A 21,104-nucleotide genomic window follows, 5' to 3' on the forward strand; every position below is an offset into this window, starting at 1 on the left:
AGTTCTATTTGCTATGGTTACTTATGGCAACATGTAATGGGCTTATTATTTTTAAAAGAGCACAGCTTAGACAAGTTGACCAGTTTTGATGTCTACAGTAGTATCAGTAAGAGACGTAGAAGCAAGAGGTCTTTGGGGTCCTCAGTAATTTTTCAAAGTGTAAAAGGGTCCTGAGGCCAATATTTGAGAAATGCTAGACCAGATACTGCTGCACCTGGCCTCCCACCTCCCATGAGGTAAGAGTACGAATGGTAAGAAGGAGCTAACGTGGCTTCCGCCCGGCTGATACCATCTTGACCAGAGAAACTGGTCTCAGAGAAGGTGATAGACATATTCCATGCGGGGGACACACAGGAGAGTCACACAGAAACCCACTGAAGGGGTAATCCTCGGACTGGTTTTTCCAGTTTCCTGAGCTCCATCAGTATCCACACCACCCTTCCAGCCAGCCAGGCTGCGGAGCACCCTCCTGACACAACCGGAGGACAGCTAGCAAAGTCCAGTGAAATGCCTGGGCTCTGTGTCTTAGGAAAAGTGAAGCCCAGTCAGTCACTCCACAGAACCGCATGCCAATAACTGGGCTAGTTTCCCTTGTTGAATTCATCTTCCCAAATTGTTATGGAATGGCCCTTGGGCCTGGTGACCAGAGGATCAAGAAAGAGAGACTTTTCCCGGTTCCACAAGCCAACTGGCTACAAGAACTTACAGATGCTCCTTTCCATCTGTATCTCCACTTCTGTACTCCTAAAACAAGGACCAGTCCCTTCGGGCTTCACCGGTACCACTCAGACAAGGATGGTAAAGGGTTTTCCTGCCCGGGCACAGGAAGCCCCCCAGCCCGGTGCGGACACCTCTCACGCCATGTCATGGGTCCAAACATAGTAATCATCACTTCTCAGGAAGAATTTGATTTTAAGTTTGGAGCTTTTTACACTTCAGACCCCCAAAAGTTAACCAGGCATCTGCAGATTCTGGGCCCAGCAGGAAGACCTCAGGACTTGGGACACGCTGTCGTGCTCACGGTCCCTCTGGCTCAGGCCCTTCCCGTTGACATGGCTCATTTTAATGCTCATTATCCACCAAGCAAGCAGCTCCCAGGTGCCTGGCCTCATGCCCCATCCTGTCCCTCTACAGGTAAGGACTCATGGGCTCCGGGGAAGGAACATGCTTGGGTCATCTGGCTTGACATCAAGCGGTGAAGTTAAGGTTCCAGCCTGCCCCCGCGTCCAGCCAGCTCCCCAGCAGTGCACGGCCCAGAGCGAAAGCGCCATCTGCGTTTCCTTAAAAGCCTCTCAGGACCTAGATCTTTCAGTGTGGCTTTTCCTGTTTCTCCCTATTGTTCTAATCTAGAAAGGCTTGAAGCAATTTACAACACGTCCATACAGACTCCTACTTAGAAAAACATTCCTAACAACCGATCTTGTTTCCAAAGCTGCTCTCAGTAAAACGAGGACGTCAAATCCCTGCAAACAGAAGACTCAGTCCCACAGGCCCCTTGCCCCGGCGCCCAAGCGGGCATCACAGCAGGGAGCTGAAGGGAACTTCCCTGGAGGCTTCATTCCTAGAAGGGACGTGAAGCATGTCACCTGCCCCCACATTTTAAAATACTCTTGATGCGCAGAATTCCAGAGGCTCCCAGAGTTAGGTGAAGAAGGGGTGAGAGGCTCGGTTTCGTTTTCCCTGGGTTAACTAGGGGCATATTTTGTCATTGCCTTTGGGATGCATGTAGAGCACAGCAGTCTCCGCCCTGGAGCGTCACTGGGAGTCACTGTCTTTTTAAAGTGTCCTGTGAATGGGGTGAGGTACCGATCAGCCCTCGTAGCATCCGCGGAGCCCCAGCCAGTCCCCCAGAGCTGCTCAGACACCCACGCAGTGTGCTGCACAAGGACGTGAAAGGGCTGGAGGCACCGGCTGTGAAGAACGGAAAATGCCCAGCCTAACTAGCCAGCGCGGAAGAGCAAAGCCAAGGGTATGTGCTCTGGGGACAGACTGCCATTGATGAGCCATATGACCCCAGGCGAATGACTACACACTCTCCCAAATTCCCTCCTCTGGAAAACAGTAACCACAGAGAACCTACTTCACAGGCGGAAAGGATGAAAGAAGAAAATGCCAAATGTCATTGGTTATAATCACTATTGGAACTTTGAAAACAAGAGCGTCTCAGAGCTCCGTCCCAAATCCTTCATTTGACAGATGAACACATTGGCCTTAAGAGGACGGACGGCCTGCCCCAGGGGAAGCGGCTCCGCCGATCACTGGGGCAAACGGCTTTGCTTCTCCGCTGCAGAGCACCACTTCCTCTGGGGCATCCACACAGGGCTGCTGTTTCTGGGACTGCCGACAGGGTCCTCCATGCCTGCTCCGCTGTCAGGCCTGTGACAGCCCTTCGAGGCTCACTCTCCAAGAGCCCACACCCCCCTGCGAACTGAAGGAATGCACTTCATCGTGCTCCGGGAGCCTCTGAGTCATCTCTACGAACCAGCCGCCATCCATCCGTCCTGGACGGAGAGCTCTCATCCTCCTCCAGTTTCTGGAACTAGGACCTGGTGTTTTTCCTTTGGATCTTGCTTCCTGAGTGTCTTCCACCTCTCAGTACATCAGGTTTCCCTCCCAACTTCACACCGGGGGCTGAATGCCAGAGACAGACAGAAGCATCTGTTCTAAGATCCTGGAGGAAACACTGAAGACCGCACCTCAGAGCTCACCGCGCTTTCCCAGCCCACGGCCCCTCACACAGAAACTTCATCTGCCGCCCCATGGCTGAGTGGCCGAGGTGACCGCATGTGCAGACAGCTTGCTGGACATCTGCCCCAGGCAGCTGAGAGGCTGCTGATGACCATCTGAATCCCAGTAGCAGGGAACAGTTACCATGGCTACCGAAAGCTGCACCCATTGGCGGCTGTGGCTCTGGGGACTGACCCAGCCGACCTCTCCAGCTCCCCTGCAGCCCTGGGAGTCTATGGTTACACTGAGCAAGCTGAGCCCGTGCCTGCTACAAGAAAATAGGAAGTCCTGTGACATAGAAGGTTCGGGCATAGACAGCAAGGATTTCATCAGAAGTATCTCAGAGGTCACCTTGTCTTACTCATCAGAAGTGCTGAGTCACGGGGCTACTTTCTACCTCTGCTGCATTAAAACGCAGTGCCTTGATTGTTTTGGTCCATTTTAGACCCTCTACAAGATGAGTTCGCTACCACCACATTTAATCTTCCTTCCTTTTACAGCTCTGGCCAGTCATTTCAGTAGAGCTTTATTCCGTATTGTGATCACGGAAACAGCCCAGAAAAACTTGCGTCACCGGGCTGAGAGGGGTGTGCTCCATCAGACAGGACATGTGGATCACGAGCCTTCTAAGAACCAGGAGGAAGGAAGTCATTCATAAAGGAGGCAGATGCTGAGCTGCAGCTTTGCTTTCCTCTTGCAAGTCCTCTGACTCCAGGAATGTGGTTCATCCTTCCGCCACAGAGGGGACGGGCTTCTCTTTAAAACCAGCCTGCCAGAAGCTGCCCACCTTTCCGAATTAGGACAGAGCTGGCAAGTGGCTAATTTGACCCCTGCATTTTCCATACTCGGGGAGATCACGGGCCTGGCTGCGCACCTCCCGAGACCCGACCTCTGGACAGAGAAGCGTGCAGACTTCTGCAGGACCTGCCAGAATGGGAGAAACACCCAGAAGCCAGAGCGCTGCCGATGCTCCTGAGAAAGGCTGCAAGCCTTGCCTGACTCCTGATGCACGAAGCTTTCTGTTAGACAGCTGCTTGGAGATTTTTTTAAAAATCTGCTTATATCAAGATTAAATCAAAGCCTTTATTAAACATTCCTCCTTCAAACAACCCGCATTTGAGCCAGTACCCCTCCCCGACTTGTGAACTGTGAGGGCGCTGTGTCCCATTCCCCCGACAGGTTGCACAATACTGCAAAGCCACACCAAGACACAGAACCCCAGGCCGACGTCCAGGGGCCGTGTCCCACTCAGGATCTAGGCAGAGGCTGGTACCACGGGCTCCCGAAGCAGAGCTCAAGCGCAGGGGAGAGGAACTGGAGGTCTGGCCCCACCTGTTCCAGACCCAGCCATGCTCAGCTGGATGGTCCACTCGTGGCTGTCACCTGGTGAGGCTCACACATGTGCTTTTTCGTCTCTTCTCCAAAGAAAAAGGTGAGAGATGGAGGAGGCAATTTTCAGTTGTGTGTGGGTTTGATTTAAGGCTTTGGCTGTGGTCTTTTGAAATATTAAAATACTTTCTGGGAACGCCATCTCCTAAGCTCCCCATCGGAACAAACGTATTTTCAAAAATGAAAACATTGAACAAAGAGGTGGAGCCCGGCCCGGGATGCCGGCGGATCAGGTCAGGATGGTGTCGTCCACCTGCTCTGTGGAGTCGGCCTGGCTGGCCAGCTTCTTCAGGGACCGGCGGTTGCACTCATTCAGCACCTCCAAGCTGGCCACATCCAGGATCTTGGAGAGGGCCTGTGGGGAGGATGGAAAGGAGGAGACGTTGTCAGAAAACTGGACTGCAGTTTTCTCCAAGCCAATGCAAAAACAGTGTTAACCTCAGAACTAGATGTGGCGGAATCTGACAAAATAAAGGGAGTCCGACGGATCCCCGAAGTCATGTGCTGAGTAGGGGTGGGGCGGAGCAGGGAGGGTTTCTGGGGCTGGGGGCCATGTGACACTCTATGTCACAGGGAGCCGTGCTTGTTCGGTGGAGCATGCGACTCTTGATCTTGGGGTTGTGAGTTCAAGCCCCATGTCGGGTATAGAGAGTACATAAAAAATTAAAAATTAAAAAAAAAAAAAGGTGCCTAGGGGTGGAGGAATGTGTGAGGGGGGCTCTGGGTTTCACCAGGCAGCCCCCCTGGGATTGGCTTCATAGTTTGGGTGCCATGTGACACTCTATTTGGAGAAAGGGCTCTGTTGCCAAAAGAAACCTGAACACCACAGGAACAGAGGACTGCTTTTAGGCACCAGACCGGTCACCTGACCACAATCTGCTCCTCACACTCGGCATATGGAGTGGCAGAGCAGAGCCTGATCCTCGGGGATGCCGCCCAGAAGGACAGTCGCCCGCTGAATAGCAGCCACAGGTGCCCACCTGGAACAGCTCTTCGCCCTGCCGCATCTTCAGGAGGTTGACGATCGCCTGGTCGCTGTAGGCCCTCACGACGGTGTTTTTATCCTTAGTATTGTCCAGTAGAGCCTTCAGGATGGGTTTGATGGCCTGGGGGTCCAGGGGAGGCAGCGGTTCCTTGTTTGCCCACCAGATCATCTTCTCGGCCACCAGCCTGATGTCACTGGATGGGTTCTGCAGACACTGTGAAGAGGACCAAGCGCTTTTAGTCAGGCACATCCAGTCTGCTTCTCAAGGAAGCCCCTATTTCTACCCTGACACTCCCTCTTCATCAGGAAACTGACCCCAGTGCTCCATTCTGAGGTCTGCCTTTCCCCTCGTGGGTGGGTGACAGACAGGCTGTGACATCTCTGCCCCTCACGTCATCTCGTGCCACTCTCCCTTTTGGTCACTACTCCTGGCCCACATGGGCTTTCACTTCCTCAGACATACCTGCCCCTTCCTACCCTGGGGCCTCCACACTGGCTGGTCCCACTGCCTGGGACGTGCCTGCCCCTGGTCCTTGCATGGATGGCTCCTTCTCCTCCTTCAGGCCTCAGCTCAGGTGTCTGCCCTCAAAGGTCTCTGCTGACAACCCTCCCTAAATTAGGGCCCTCCCCATCCCCACAGGCTTTCTGTGCATCTCAACTCTGCAGATCTTATCTGCCCCATGCAATTCCACGCCTGGAGGGTCTGGCCCAGCCGGGCACATGGAGGATCCTAAGTCAACACCAAGGAAGAGCCATGTGCAAGGTGAGGGCATCACACAGGCTCAATCTAATGGGGGCTCTGAGAACTTGCAGCAGGGCTCCCGGCTCTGCAAGAACCTCATCACTCAATCAAGGGCCACACACCAGCAGCATTGATATCACCCGAGAGCTGGTTACAAAGGCAGAGCCTCACACTTGGCCCCACCTCTTCGAATATAAATTCTGGGTCTGACTTGTCTGTACATTCATGTTTGAGAAGCACGCTTTAGGACATGGGTGGCAAGGGCCCTCTGTCCGGCTCTTGCAGCCACCATGATAACCATGCTAAGAGCCATGCCAGCAAAAAGGAAGCAGGGAAGAAAAGATCTACTAAGATTTGAACCCAGGTCCATCCCAAAGTTTACTAAATCAAGATGCCTAGGGGCATCTGGGTGGCTCAGTCATTAAGTGTCTGCCTTTGGCTGGGATCATGGTCCCAGGGTCCTGGGATCGTGCCCTACATCGTGCTGTTTGCTCAATGAGAAGCCTGCTTCTCCCTTTGTCTGCTGCTCCCCCTGCTTGTGTTTTCTCTCTGTCAAATAAATAAATAAATAAATAAGATCTTTAAAAATAAAGGAAAAAAGAATTAAAAAAACTAAATCCAGATGCCTAGAAAAAAATGCCTAAGAGAGTGGTTCTTAAAGGTCTTATGTGCAGAATACATACCTGTCAACACTTCAATATCAGAAAAAAAAAAGAATACAATTTTAAGAATGGCAAACGATGTCAATAAACACTCCACCAAGTGAATGTAGGGCTGGCTAATAAGCACATAAAAATTTTCTATAGGAGCGTCTGGGTGGCTCAGTCGGTTAAGAATCCCACTCTTGGCTTCAGCTGAGGTGATGATCTCAGGTTCATGAGATCGATCCACACATCAGACTTTGCACTCAGTGTGGAGTTGGCTTGAGATTCTCTCCTTCCCCCTCTGCCCCTCCACTCACATGCATACTCTCTCTAAAAATAAATGAAATCTAAAAAAAACATTTGTTCTACATCATTACCCATAGACAAATGCAAATTAAATCATGATGTGACACCACAGCACATGTCTGAGAAAGGACAAAATTAAAACAAAGAAATGTTTTTAAAAATATATAAAAATAGTGGTTCTTAACTTGATTTGGGGTCACAGGTCTACCTGAAAATCTGACAGGAAGTCAGGCACTCTTCCAGAGAAAAAAGCACACAGAACCCCTCTGTGTTCCATTCCCACGGGTTCAGAGATCTCCCAGACAGAGCCAGCCTGACAGCATATACTTCCAGGGTTCTCTGGTCATGGGTCCTTCTCACAGGCTGCCCCCACTCACCTTAATGAACAGGCTGGACAGTTTGGCGGGCAACTGTCCTCCTCCGGTCTCGATGTGATGCTTCATCAGGAAGCCCATGCCCCGAACCCCACTCACTGCAATAGGGATCTGTGGGGAGAGGAGAGAGGTGGCTGGGGTGGCATCCTGCCCTTTCCTCAGAACAGTAGAGACAGGCTCTGTCCCATCCCCAGAATCTCCAGGACCCCAGCCCCTCACACAAGCATCCCCCCCGCCGCCCCACATACAACTTCACATCTAAGACTCTTTGACAGCTCTCTTTCAGACAGGCTGCTCTGGCTAGGAGGCCGACAAAGCCTGTATCCCAGCTTTCCAGGAGTGGGGTTCAGAGACCTTCTGACCTAGAAGGAACCTCTAGATGCTCCCACCCAAACTCCTCATTGTTTACAGGTGATGGAACTAAGGCCCAAGGAGATCAAGTGGTGGCCCAAGGGTACAGAAAGTTACTGACAAAGTCAAAATTCAAACCCAGGCCTCTCACTGTCCAGTCTGGGGTTGAGCCATCCCCCCCAACCCCACCCCCCCTGCTACATCAACAAGGCGACAGCAGTGGAATTTAGGCGAGAGGAGGAGGAAGAGGATGGGTCTGGTTGCCCCTAAGACTTACCCTGTCTGCCATGGCATTGCTGAGGATCATGTCCTGAACTTCACCGCTATACCTGCCCGCACAGAGTCTGCCGGGAGCCACATTCACAGCCACGGACAGCGCCAGGCTCCGCCCATGCCGAACCATCCAGTCAATGCCGGACACGTCCGCTGAGTGGAAGGACACAACTGGATCGACCTGCACTTTACAGTGTGCCCCTACCACCCGTGAAGCCCCCAGGCCTCCCCAACCTGGGCCTGGAGGAAATCCCAGTCCACACTGCACCCGGCCTCCCTGCCCAATGTGGCAAGTTAAGGAGAGGTCTCTCTCAAGCTGCTTCGGACTCGCAGCTGTGTTCTCTGAGCAGAGACACAAGGCGTTACAGCACCACTGGAAACTCCATTTTGCTTCAAGAGCTCAATTCCCCAGGAGAGGCTAGCTGCCAGAAGGCCCTTGGGCGGCAGGGGTGGGGTGGGGTGGAGACGGGCCCTGCAGGAGGTCCCCAGTGCAGGGGAGACCTACCCAGCAAGCACTGCTGAAGAACAGCGTTGAGCTCCTCTTCAGTCAGAAAGGCACAAAGCTCACCCAGGCAGCCGGCCGAGGAGATGCGCGTGTTGTCCTGACGGGGCACAGAAGTGAGTGAAACAACAGCCGCACCACCAGCTCCCAGGTCAGCGGGGCCAGCCACTCTGCCCAGGATGGAGGGCAGGGGAGGTGGCAGAACAAGGCGACTCGGGAGCTCTAAACCCCATCCTCACTCCAGGCACTCGCGCTCCTGCCGCCAGGGCGGGACCGTCATTCCTGGCAGCCGCCACTGGGCGTGGAGTGAACCACCACACGCCCCGCACTCCGCTCAATTTTAGAAAACTCCAGTGTGTGTGCATATGCTAACCACCAGCATAATAGCAATAATAACCGTGTTTAGGTAGCACCTTTCTTCTTAGAAAGTCGGAATGTTTTCCGTGTGTTCTCTCAAGTAGTCTCAACAGCCCTGGGAGGCAGGGAGGGGCCCAGAGGGGGCGGCAGGCCCAGAGACCCTGTCTGAGCTCCTTTCCCCACAGCACTCCTCCCCTGCCAACCCTGTATGTCATCTTGTGTCCAGAGCGACACCCTGCTACCTCTCTACTATGCTGGTGCCCTAGAGCCACCTCTATTATTTGGGTTTATCCTAGGAAGTCAGAATGAAGCCACTAATCAACCCGAGGAAGGTAAGTGAAAGCCGAGCATTTTCTGTCAAAATCAGAGCCAGATGCGGCCTGCTCCTTGCTGCTCCCTAGCCAGCAACCTACGAGAGAGGGAGCGGATTTTCAGTTATGTGCCATGTTATTAATAAGTGCCAACCTGATGTGCCTCCCCCAAAACCAACCAACCAGCCAATCAGGGCTAAGGGCCTGCTGAGAGGCCAATGCCAGGTTGGCACCCTGGGTGGCCCCCGCTGATCCAGGGGAAGCTCTGAGAAGGGGGAGAATGGTATGACCACAGTTTGGGCCTCTGAGCTCCAAGCAGAAGCCCAGGTGCCAAGCAAGACTAAAGCTGGCTCTCTCTGACGCCCACTCTCTCCAACAGGATCTATTTTAAGCTCCACTGTGGTGAAATGCAAATTGGCCTAAATACTAACTTTTGCTTACACTGGGCATGGCCCTGTAAAAATCCTGACAGACTGTGACCAAAGGAAGGCACAGTCTCCCATCTGTACCCCGAGAGAAGGCGGGGGCTCTAGTCAGAGAGCAGCAGCTGGGGATAGGGCCAGACTTCCAGAGCAGTGGTACGCCCAGCAGCGACAAGGGCTGGCCCCACGTGGGCACACAATGAAAACGTGTGAACCAAAGGCCTCACTCCAGAGATTAGCCTCACAAATGTAAATTAGGCTGCACAGCAGAGGGCCCACCACTGCCTCAAAGAAGAAAGAGAGAATTCTTACCCACAGACCCAACTCTCTGCGGGACCTGCCTCAGCACTGGGCAGCCAATGAGTACTTTCAGACTGGGGAAGGGAGGGCTGCGCCGATGAAGGAGACAGCACAGAAGTCAGAGGGCTTGGATTCTGGCTCTGGCTCCACCCCTCACCAGGGTGCGGCCCCAGGTGAGTCTCACCCTCTCCGACAGGGCTAACACCTCCCAGCCTGTCCCGGACCCTTAAAGCCAAATTCCTTAAGGGCCGTGACCATACCTGCTTCACCTTTGCGTGAAGACCCTGAACCAATAAATGAATTTCCTGAACCAATAAATGAACCTCTTCATTTGACACATGGGGAAACGAGGGGCAAAGATGGAAAGTAGCTTGTTGAAGATTAGACAGCAAGTTAATGAGAGGTCCTGCCTTTCCTTACTGTGAAAAGCTTACCTTCCTTATCTGTGAATCAGAGCCGACACCGACACCACCCACCCCATCTCCTTCACAACTGAATGCCTGGGAAACCATACAGAGTGATGGGCCCATCGGGAATGATTATTACCACTGAGCAATTGGCAACTATACCTAGTTCTTCTAACACAAACCAGAGACGCCAACCAAAGCAAAGAGAAGGGGAACCAGCTGAGCCCACCAGCCCCGCCGCCCACCCGCAGCCGTACCTCGTCGTGTCCCAGCATGCTCAGCAGGAGCGAGACAATGTTCTTCCGAATGGCCACATCCACTTTGGCCCCTGCTCCCTGAATCACAAACCTCAGGGCCTGCAGCATGGTGTCCCTACAGAACCAATGCACCCAACTTAAACCCTGGCTCTCCTTCACCACTGCTCCCGCCCACATACGCCCAGTCCGGCCCGGGGAGGCTTTGACAGCTGCCGGGCCTCCTCACAGCCAAGCACTGCCCCAGCGGCCCCTCACCTGACACCAGGGTCTTCCATGACACGGATTCCATTCAGCAGCTCCGTGAAGAGGGGGTCCACCTTGATGTGGATGGAGATGAGCTTCCCCAGCGCGTCAGCAGCCTTCAGGCGCACCCCCCGGTTGGAGTCCTGTAGGGCTTTGGTAAACGTGGTCTGCAGCTGGGGCAGGAAGGGCTTCAGGGCAATCCCAACCTGTTTGAGAGACCCATGCAAGAAGCACAGCTGCGCTGGAGGCCAAGGCCACCACGCACTACAGGCACAAAGCAAACATAGACCACCATGGGTGGAACCAGCTCCCACATGCAGGCTGGGAACAGACGTTCCAAAAGACAGGAGAGCCAGCACAAACAGGTTCTGTTCAGTCCCATTTTCAGCATCTTTCTCTGAACTGGGAGGAAGAGGAAGAGGACCACCAGCACGGCCACCACCTCCTCCAAGGGAGCCACTGGTTGGCTTAAAGGGAGACTAGTCCACATAGACAAGTGACCTGAAACCTCTACCTGCGAATACATGAGAGAGTGGGGCCGGGGCGCCTGGGCAGCTCAGTCGGTTAAGTGACGGGTTTCAGCTCAGGTTGTGATCTCATGGGTCATGAGACTGAACCCTGCATCAGGTCTGCACCTGGCACGGAGTCTGCTTGGGACTCTCTCCCTCTAACCCTCGCCCCATCTCTCTTTAAAATAAATAAATCTTAAAAAATAAAAGAGGGGCACCCGAGTGGCTCAGTCCATTAAGTGTCTACCTTTGGCTCAGGTCATGATCTCGGGGTCCTGGGATTGAGCCCTGCATCAGGCTCCCTGCTCAGGGAGGAATCTGCTTGTCCCTCTCCCTTTGCTCCTCCCCCTGCTCATGCTCTCTCTTACTTGCTCTCTCTCAAATAAATAAATAATCTTAAAAAAAAAAAAAAAGGAAAGAAAGAGCAGGACAGGATGATGGCTGTCCTATTCCAGTGCTAAGACGGGGCAATGAACTACGTATAGAAGGGCAGGTGCCGTCTTCTTAGCAGTCGATATACGGGCCGAGCACGGACATGGAGCCCTCAGGACAATCTTATGAAACAAATGATCTCAGAAAGTCACCCCTCCCAAGACTGAAGATTTATTTATTGTTAAACGGGAAAATCAAAGCAGCTGTTTGGAGGTGTGCAAATACTGGGGTTGTGGGCTGTGGGCTGCTGGGAGGCACACTATGGAGTGAAGCCAGTAAATCAGAGGTAGGAACCATCTGGCCATGGATGACATTGACTCATGGCCTGAGGGACAAAGTCTGTGAGGAAAGGGCTCCATTTGTACACAGAGTTATAAAACACCACAGAAGAGAACAGCACAGGGGTGCCTGGGTGGCTCAGTTGGTTAAGCATCCGATGGTGATTTCGACTCAGGTCATGGGATCAAGCCCTGCATCAAGGCTCCGTAATGACCACGGAGCCTGCTTGAGATTCCCTCTGCCCCTGCTTATGAGTGTGCTCTCTCTCTCTTAAATAAATAAAATCTTAAAAAAAAAAAAAAAAAAAAAAGCACAGAACACAGGTGAAAATGAAAATGATACTTAATTTTTTAAAAAAGACCCATCTTCTATAGAGTAAGACTAATGCTCACAATGTCATGTTTTATCTGGAAAGTTGCTCCCCACACCTTCCCCTCAAAAGGGGTGGGGGGAGAGAAAACTACAAATTTTAAGCTTGCTTTTGTTTCCAAACCTCAAGAAAGAATTAAAAAAAAAAAAATTCCCGGGCACCTGGGTGGCTCACTGGGTTAAGCCTCTGCCTTCGGCTCAGGTCATGGTCTTAGGGACCAAGGGTCGAGCCCTGCATTAGGCTCTCTGTTCAGCAGGGAGCCTGCTCCCCCCACCCCCCCGCTCTGCCTGCCTCCTCTCTGCCTACTTGTGATCTCCCTCTCTGTCAAATAAATATATAAAATCTTTAAAATTAAATAAATAAAAATAAAAATTTTTTAAAAATCCATTTTTATAACAACAACTCTTGGCTCTGTTTCTAATTTTTTTACATCTAAAGGGCTTAATAATTGCCCCATGAACTATCAGAAACGGTTAATATGCTGGCTCTTTTCTTCTTATACTTTTGCCAGAGACTGAAGTTATTCCAACTGTGCCAAACTTCCCTCTCGTTCCTCATCAGACCCTCTGCAACCCTCTTTTTGAGGCAGCAACAGAGAACAGAAGCATATTTAAACAAGGTGTAATCGTATTTACGCAGCCCTGGATTTTTTCCTTTGAACCAACAGTTCTTCAAAAAACAGCAAGGAGGGGCGCCTGGGTGGCTCAGTGGGTTAAGCCGCTGCCTTCGGCTCAGGTCATGATCTCAGGGTCCTGGGATCGAGTCCCGAATCAGGCTCTCTGCTCAGCAGGGAGCCTGCTTCCCCCTCTATCTCTGCCTGCCTCTCCATCTACTTGTGATTTCTGTCAAATAAATACATAAAATCTTAAAAAAAAAAAAAAAAAACAGCAAGGAGCACTAGTGCACAGCACTCAAAAGCTGACAGGCAGCGAGCCCAGTGGCTGGTCCTCTAGGCCCCACACTGCGCGGCACTGCACGTGGCAGGCAGTGGCAGCACTCCCAGATCACAGGTAAGGAGACAGGTGAGGAGGTTCCTGTACTCTCCCAGGGTCATTCCGGCCACACAACTACCAAGTGGTGGACCTGGAATTGACCAGTGTGTACAGTTAGTCTAGTACCCAGCGTCTCAACACTCTCTGCCACGCTGTTCCTCCTTCATGAGCTGTCACCTTGCAGCCACAAGACACCAACTGGCAGACAGATCTGTTCTCTAAGACCCAAAGGGACTGAGAGATGAACTCATCAGTGGCTCACCTTGGCCAGCAAGAGGCTGAGTGTCTCGAGCAGGGCTGCCTTCACGTTCCAGCTGAACCGGTCCCCCAGGATGCGGATCAGAGGCCCAGTGATGCTGACCACGGAGGGCCTCAGGGCGTCAGCTGAGGTCAGGCGGATCACCAAACCTAAAGCTTTAGCTGCTTCCTCTTTCTGTTCCGGGCTGCCGGTCAGGACACCCTCCCGCAACACTGGAAGGATGGAGGTTACCCCCTGACAAGAGAAGTACATGTGAGAGTCAAATCTCAAAGTCACTGGGCTCAGGTGTCTCCTGTGCAAAGCATGCCCCTCCTGTCAGCCATCCTCTCTGCGACTCCATGAGAGACTTGGTTCAGGTGCCACAGTCCCAGCATGAGAGGGGCTGGGAAATGGCCCTGACTAGGCAGTGATGAGAAGAGCAGAGCTCTGGCACACCCATCACACACAGGTACACGTGCTGTCACCTCTGTGACTCACGTGCTCTGACTGAGGTGGCCTCCCCAGTTTAAACTGAAGGCGGCATGGACGCCGTCCTCCTACTGCCACCATGGGGAAGAAACACACTTCTGGGAAGGGGTCGAACAGCACCCGGCATCAAGGGGGCAGGCAGAGGAAGGCCACATGCCTGCAGCCCGCCGCACGGGGCCCTGGCTCACCTTCTTCGGGAGGCAGAAGCCTGGCACATGCTCCCCTTTGCTCTCGTTCCCTATGAGGCGGATTTCTTTGTGCAGTTCTTCAATTAGTGCCAGCTGGTTGCCAGCATCAAGTTTCTGTGGGAAGCCAGGAAAGAGCAGAGAGGATGTCAGGGCTCTAAGTACAGCCCTCCCAAGACAGCTTCAGAATAACACCGCAGGGCGAGGGGCGTGGGTGGGAGTGTAAGAAAGTCTGGCCACGCATGGCCAACGCTGCGGCTGCCTAACAGGTACGTCGTGGGCTATTTTAAGGGTCTAGTCTTCCGGGCGTCTGGACTGGTCTATACTCCAAAGCCGGCTCTGCAGTCTGCAGCCCCCTCACCTTGGTGATGGCATTCAGGGCATCCCAGCTCTCCTCCAGAACCACCGGACTGGAGTCGTTGAAGAGGCGGATCAGGCCAGAGACCAGGCTCCGCAGGTGGCTGGTGTAGTCAGCCTTCGAGCGCGAACAGTAAATGTTGAGGATGATGGCAGCGGCCTGCCTCATGCCCACCTCGGGGCTTCGGGTGGCTTCCAGCAGATCCTCAATGATGATCCGGTGCCCAGTGTCATCCTCTACGGAGAGGATCACGGCCTGACAGTTGGCCATCTCCTGAAACCACAGGGGATGCCCAGGCTGAGCACAGCTCCTCTGGGGCAGGCCAGGATGGCTGGAAGAAGGCTGCCAGGGGTCAACGTGCCGCTCACCAGCTGCTCGTCCGGAGTCCCAAGCTTCTCCTTCAGGGCCAACATGACCGCCGGGAGGATCACTCCAAGGTGACGGGTCAAGGCATCACCGGCCACAGACGAAAGGAAAGCCAGCACGCGGGTGTTGACAGGTGGAGTCGTCAGCTGCAGAACGATGAACCTCAGTTCAGTGACCACTGCGCCAGGCTCCAGGAGATCCTATCGCTGCTGTTCCAAGCACAGTGTCTGCTCTGGGGCCCCCTGCTCCCACCACCAGCCTCCCCCAGCTTCCGAGCTCGGAAAAGGTCTCCAGAGCAGGCTGAGGAATGATCACGTGGCTGAGGTTCCTGGGCCAGAGGGGCCTGGCCACAGGCGGGATTTACCTTGGGCACGAGGTAAGGGAGCACCACACGACTCTTGATGGCCATAACCTGCTTCAGACCATCCAGGGCAAATTCTGACACTTCCTCATCATCCTGCAGGAGGGCATTGGGGCAACGCTGAGCAGCTGGCTCCGGGCCCCACCTCAGCTGTCTAGACCAACCACCGCCAACCTGCTTCACCACCTCCCCTCCCAGTGCACCCACACTTACTGACTGTCGGAGAAGCACAGAGCCAAATCTGAGCCTGCCACACCCACTCCCTCGGGGGCCCATACTGCGGCTGCTTTGGCAGAATGAGCCCCCCGCGTTTTGCTTCCACAAAGACAGTTGCTTCCACGCATCTGGTAGGTGCATGGCAGATCCACTCACCAGCTGCTTCAGTAAAAACGGGAGAATGTCCTCCAGAGCCTGGTGGCCAATGGTGGAGTGCAGCTGCTCAAAGGTCTTGGCTGCGGCCTCTCTGACCTCCTCCAGCGGGTCACACAGAGCCTTCCTCGCCGTGGGTACGAGGGACTCGGAGAAGTACAGCACCTGCAACAGCACCCGCGCCATGTATCTGAGGCAGCAGAAGCAGCGAGAGGGCGGAAGCCAGCGAAGTGGGGGGGTGGACGAGGACCCCCGGCCCAGCCAGGCCACCACCTCCAAACCCCCTTGGCTTGACTTTTAACTTAGTGACTCTGTGAAAATGAGCAAGTATCAAACAGCAGAGGGGATATGCAACCTACAACTGAGGAGCCTCATTTTTTAGGTGAGTTCTCCAGATACTCTCCATCTACCATAGGAGCTCCTTCCCACAGCAAGGCTCTGCACGACGTGACCCCTCTCCCCCAATTCCCTCCACTCATCCTCTTGGAAATCTCCAAGTGTTTCATGACGCAAAACACTCGTTCCTCGGTGACATCTTAGGGCTTACCTCGGGGCTAATGACAGCTCTGCTCCCTTTGGAACTAGTCCTCCCCCTGCCCACCGGAGGCAAAGCCCACTATGAATCAGGACCACTGGCAGCAAGGTCTCAGCCTTTGGGGGAACTCAGTAACTATTCAGTGAATCACAGCTCTAGTTGGGGACTTTTGTATTTTTTGCCAAAAGCAAACATAAACCCCCAAATGTAATACTTATACTGATAACACACTGATACGGGGGAAGTCACCAGGAACTCAGAGGAGGATGCTCACTCAGGCTAAGCAACTGGCCATGTGCTTACAATTTTGACCAGTCAGCCACTTCCTGGCTTTTATGCCAACTGAGAGCCCTATGCCAGCTCCATCATTTCCCAGGGGTGTTCCAAGGATCACCTTCAGAAAGTAAGTTCAGGGCAAGGATCGCCAGCCCCCTGAACGTGGCTGCTGTGGGATAGTATCACTGCTGGAAATGACGCACTTCCGCCCACTGGGTACTTACACTCATCTGCTCCACTCTTCATAAGAGTGCGGGCAGCCTTCCCGCTCCTACAGCCCCAGCACAAGCGTGTGTGCACAGGCTCCCTTCCTTGCCAAGGACACTATACATTTTAACTGAACTTTAGGGATTAATCAGGAGTGGCCTCAGAAGCAGTGAGAAAAAGATCATCTCCAATTTCCATAGGCCACGCAAGGCCTCCACGTTGCTTCATTCTTAGCCTGGGAAACCGACAAGGAAACTCCAGTCCAGCCCTGCTGCCAGCAACACCCTCCAGAGTGAGGCCTGCAGCATGTCCCCGAGGATGAAGTGTCCCTAGCTTCTCCCCTAATCTGCCCCCAGCCTTGCACGTCAGGTCACTTCTGGGGCCCTTAGAAAACACTCACAGCGTCCCGACTGGTGGACTTCATGATCTCGCTCAGCCCAATGCACACGCCCTGCCTCTCGTCGCTCTTTTGAGACCTCAGGCCTTCCTCCAGGATGGGGATGATCTCGGGCAGGATTTTCTCCCCTAACTTCCGGACGAGGTCGCCCAATGTCCTTGCTGCAATCTGTCAGCAGAGATCAAGCCAGGACATCAATGTGGGCAAACCCCAGGGTACCCGGAAAGCAGCTCCAGAGTGAGGGTCCTGGAACCTCCTGCACTTGATCCAAGTCACTGACTGAACTTCTCCAAATGCTCTTAGCCCTTAAGAGCCGCCCCGGGGCTTGTAAAACACACAAAAATACAATTACTTTTTTGTGTCATACACACCTAGGCAATCTAAAGCAAGAGCTAGCACCTTATATATGAACAGGAAACTCAGCACAGGATGCCTGGACAGGAGCCAGTTTCCCTGAATTGATAACCATAGCCTAGAAGTCACTTAACCGGGCACTGTTGCCCAAGGGGAGCTGAACTGGGCACAAATGCTTTTAAGGAAAAAAACCCACCTTCCCTGAGGCCTCATGCAAACCCTTCTTTAGAGCCAAATATGCAGTTTGCTTGCCAGGGATGGGAACTGGGAGTGGGCCAAAGGGGGCTGGCAGAAGCAATCATGAGTCCGGGCTGGGCCGTCATCCCACCCATGGAACCACCTGGCCTTGCAGACCCAGCAGCCCCGCCCAGCCTCTACTGCTGGCTTCATCCTGCCCATGCATCTAAAGCCCTCTTTCCCTAGTGTGGAATAGGCTTTCATCACTACCTCGCCCCGTTAGTGCTGACCCATCTTCTGACCTCAAGCATCATTTCTTCTGAGCAGCTTCCCCTGCCCCTCCCAGCCGGTCAAAGGCCCATTACCTGCATCTGCGGGGCCCATGCAGCATTTACTACAGCTGCGTTTACATCTGTGTGATGGATGATCTGAAAAACACCCATCTCCTCTAGCTCACGAGGATGAGGGTAAGGCTGCCTTTCCTCCCCATTATATCCCCAGGTTTTAGGCCCTACTTAGCACATAGTAGATGGTAATAAATCTTTGCTGTGGGAAAATAAAAGAAAACCTCCTTTAGAATGGAGTCAGGAGGGGTGTCAAGGTGGTGCAGTCTGTTAGGCAACTGACTCTTGGTTTTGGTTCAGGTGCTGATCTCAGGGTCGTGAGATGGAACCCCCAGCTACCTCCACACTGAGTGCAAAGTCTGCTAAAGTTTCTCTCTCCCTCTCCTTCACACACCCCCATGCGCTTGTGTGTGTGCACTCTCTCTCAAATAAATAAATAAAACTTAACCAAAAAAAAAAAAAAAAAAACCACAAAAAACAAAAAACAAACATATATACAGGAGGCCAGAACAGGGCACTCCCACACCCTACCACTCTTCATCAACTGCAGACTCAGAGGAAAAGATGAACCTTGCAGACGGAACAGGAAGAAACATATTTTACTGGCCCAGCAGGATGAAGATAGATTTTCTCCTGCCCCAGCAACAGCCCAGCCAATGACAGACCATTACAACTCAGTCACTGAACAGCCACTATCCTTCAAACTCCCAGTTACCTCCAACAGACCTTTTGTTTACAACAGCCCTCCTGAAGGCCCCCTTCCCTCTATAAAAGAATGTTCCCCTCCTTTGTTCCCCGCAGTTGCCTATAGTTTTGTCACGGCTTACGTGTCCCAGCCTGCAATTTTCTGCTATTCCTGAATAAATCCACCTTGCAGGCAAAATATCTGACTGTTTTCTTTCTAAGGATAACCACTGAATGACTATGTAAATAAATAAATATTCTCCTCTTAGACAGGGGGCCCTACGCATCCCAGCCTCTGATGCTGGGTCAGAAGCAAGGTCCAGAAACTCACGGTTCTCTTATCTGCACACGTGCTGGCCAAGAAACCCAGCAGCAGCCCAAAGAGAGTGGGCAGGATCTCACGCAAGGTGCGGGGGGTATTAGAGACCACAATCTTCCAGACATGCAAAGATGCCTGCCGCACAACCAGCTGGGTGTCTGAGCGGCCCATGTACAGCCCTGCCAACACTCGGTTCCGCCGGTCTACGCCCAGGGCAGTGATGATAGCCTGCAGCAGGGGAAAGAAGGGAGAACACGGGGTGGTGAAGCCTCCACAGCACGAGTGCCGGGGCACATGCCTCCCAGCAGCAAGGACAGGAAACCAACTCAAGGCACACACCTTATTGGACTGCGCAGTTCCAAAGTTATCATCTTCGGAGGCAGTTTCTGTGGTCATCTTCCCAGTGACCCCGGAGATGTGGAACAGGAGATCCCCAAGCAGCTGAACAGAGCTGAACCTGAGGAGGATGCCAAAAACAGAGTCGCAAAGCTGCAAGGGGCGGTCTCGGGGCCCAAGCAAGCACTGGGCACGAAAGACGCTGGAAGGAAGTATACCCAAGATATTCACGGTGGTTATTGTGGAATGAGTAAAGGTACAGGCGATCTTCATTTCTTCACACTGCCCCCTGTTACCTTGTTCTCACGTTTCCTATTAATGAACATGCATTATTTTAGTAATGGGAAAAATCAGCATTTTAAAAAAACCATATATGAACATTTCTATAAGTAAGGAAGAAGAGGGAGAGTAAAGAGGCATTAACAGGGAACCAAGACTGCTGACCATCAGAACTGGACACATAAAGAGAGGCCTAGAAGGACAAAGTTTATTTCTCTTCAAATGATTTCAGGTTTCTTATTTTAAATGACTGCAAAAATCAAAAAACAAAGATTCAAAAAACACAGAAAAACACAAAGAAAGTGAGTGTAAACAATCAGCCCAACTCCCAAGACCAAGGCAGCCTCCCTGATACTCTGGTGACACTCCGCACACACGGCCATCAACAGGCACACAAGCACTCCCACCCGATGTGGGAAGCTGGCCGGCATCATTCCATCAGCACCGGGTGAGGCATCTTCCGTGTCAGCTAATGTAGTCCCCTCACGCCATTTTCTGTAATAGCTGAATAAAACCTCACCATAGGGACAGGCTGGCTTTGTTAAAAATCAATTTCCAATTTTTTGAATGATGACACACACTGCAACAAACATCCTTGACATGTCTTTTTAAGTGCTTGACCAAATTTGTCCTTGGAATCAATGCCCAGAAGTCGAATGTCCATATTAAAAAGCATTCATGTTTAAAATTCTAATATAAACTGAAGGACTACATAAAGCAAACTTTTCAAGAGAATCAGGACAGACGCTGCTACGTAAAGGTTAAGAGCATTGAGAGACTTCTTGGCCGCATTCTACTTCTCATTTCTCAGAGTTCCCCAAACTCAAAGCCACTGGGTCTTTCCACCCAAGTTCTCACCTTATTCTCCAGAGATCATCGAAGAGGCCTTGCTCCAGCTGGGGCAGCAGCAGGGCGATGGCCGTCTCGGCATACATGGAGATGACCCGCTGGCCCGCACGCAGAGCAGTGTCACGCACAAACTCGTTCTCATCAGCGAGAGCCTGCGCACAGAGGCTGAGTCACCCAGGGCTGCTGGCCCCAAGGCACCAGACCCAAAGGAAATGGGACCCCCTAAACAGCAGGATGAGGATTCTTGCCACCTAGTCCCCGCTGGCAGAGAGCCCTGCCTCCAAAGACAGCACATGCATCCTCCCCTCCCCCACTCCCTAATGCTACCCTCAGCCTGGTCTCTGGTGCTTACTTTGAGGACACAGGGGATGATGGGCCCCACATAAGGAGTGAACTTGTCCCCGAAGGTGATGGGCAGGTAGTTGAACATCATAATATAGCCGTCTCGGACGTGGGGTGCAATGTCCACTTTGCTGGCTGTAGCCACGATTTCTGGCATCAGCTTCTCCAACTTCTCCACCCCCAAGCCAGCCATGACCTCGGCCAACCCTGCAACAAAAGGATAGAATGAACCCCCTGGATCAGAAGGCCCCCAGACAGCATTCCTGGTCTGGTCCCTGGGCCTGCTGGGTCCTCACCTTGCGCAGCCCCCGAGCGATCCACGGAGCTCTGCTCATAGGTCAGTGTCTCCATCAGCCACGGCAGCAAGTCCTCAAAGCACGACTCCCCCATGCCCTTCACCATGGCCCCTAGAGCCTTTGCAGACACTGTTCGCACCTGTCAGGGAACCGAGAGCCAGGATGGGAGGA

General features: G+C 52.8%; 1 protein-coding gene across 1 annotated transcript in view; it reads right to left on the minus strand.

The window, feature by feature from the left end:
• Positions 1–3,790: 3,790 nt before the first annotated feature.
• GCN1 (GCN1 activator of EIF2AK4) overlaps positions 3,791–21,104 on the minus strand; it is a 60,504-nt gene continuing 43,190 nt past the window's right edge. Inside the window, exons 40-58 of the mRNA XM_004753348.3 lie at positions 20,934–21,072; positions 20,648–20,844; positions 20,305–20,447; positions 19,171–19,288; positions 18,844–19,059; positions 16,957–17,121; positions 15,542–15,703; positions 15,173–15,265; positions 14,811–14,954; positions 14,446–14,715; positions 14,088–14,201; positions 13,435–13,665; positions 10,603–10,796; positions 10,348–10,462; positions 8,297–8,393; positions 7,796–7,944; positions 7,171–7,278; positions 5,097–5,315; positions 3,791–4,471 (exon numbers count right to left, since the gene is read on the minus strand). Coding sequence (XP_004753405.1) covers positions 4,346–4,471; positions 5,097–5,315; positions 7,171–7,278; positions 7,796–7,944; positions 8,297–8,393; positions 10,348–10,462; positions 10,603–10,796; positions 13,435–13,665; positions 14,088–14,201; positions 14,446–14,715; positions 14,811–14,954; positions 15,173–15,265; positions 15,542–15,703; positions 16,957–17,121; positions 18,844–19,059; positions 19,171–19,288; positions 20,305–20,447; positions 20,648–20,844; positions 20,934–21,072 — 3,000 coding nt within the window. The 3' untranslated portion in view covers positions 3,791–4,345. The remainder of the gene's footprint in view (positions 4,472–5,096; positions 5,316–7,170; positions 7,279–7,795; positions 7,945–8,296; positions 8,394–10,347; positions 10,463–10,602; positions 10,797–13,434; positions 13,666–14,087; positions 14,202–14,445; positions 14,716–14,810; positions 14,955–15,172; positions 15,266–15,541; positions 15,704–16,956; positions 17,122–18,843; positions 19,060–19,170; positions 19,289–20,304; positions 20,448–20,647; positions 20,845–20,933; positions 21,073–21,104) is intronic.

This window comes from Mustela putorius, unplaced genomic scaffold (assembly GCF_011764305.1).
Source record: "Mustela putorius furo isolate JIRA1106 unplaced genomic scaffold, ASM1176430v1.1 tig00537248_pilon_pilon_pilon, whole genome shotgun sequence".
NCBI classification, from domain to species: domain Eukaryota; kingdom Metazoa; phylum Chordata; class Mammalia; order Carnivora; family Mustelidae; genus Mustela; species Mustela putorius.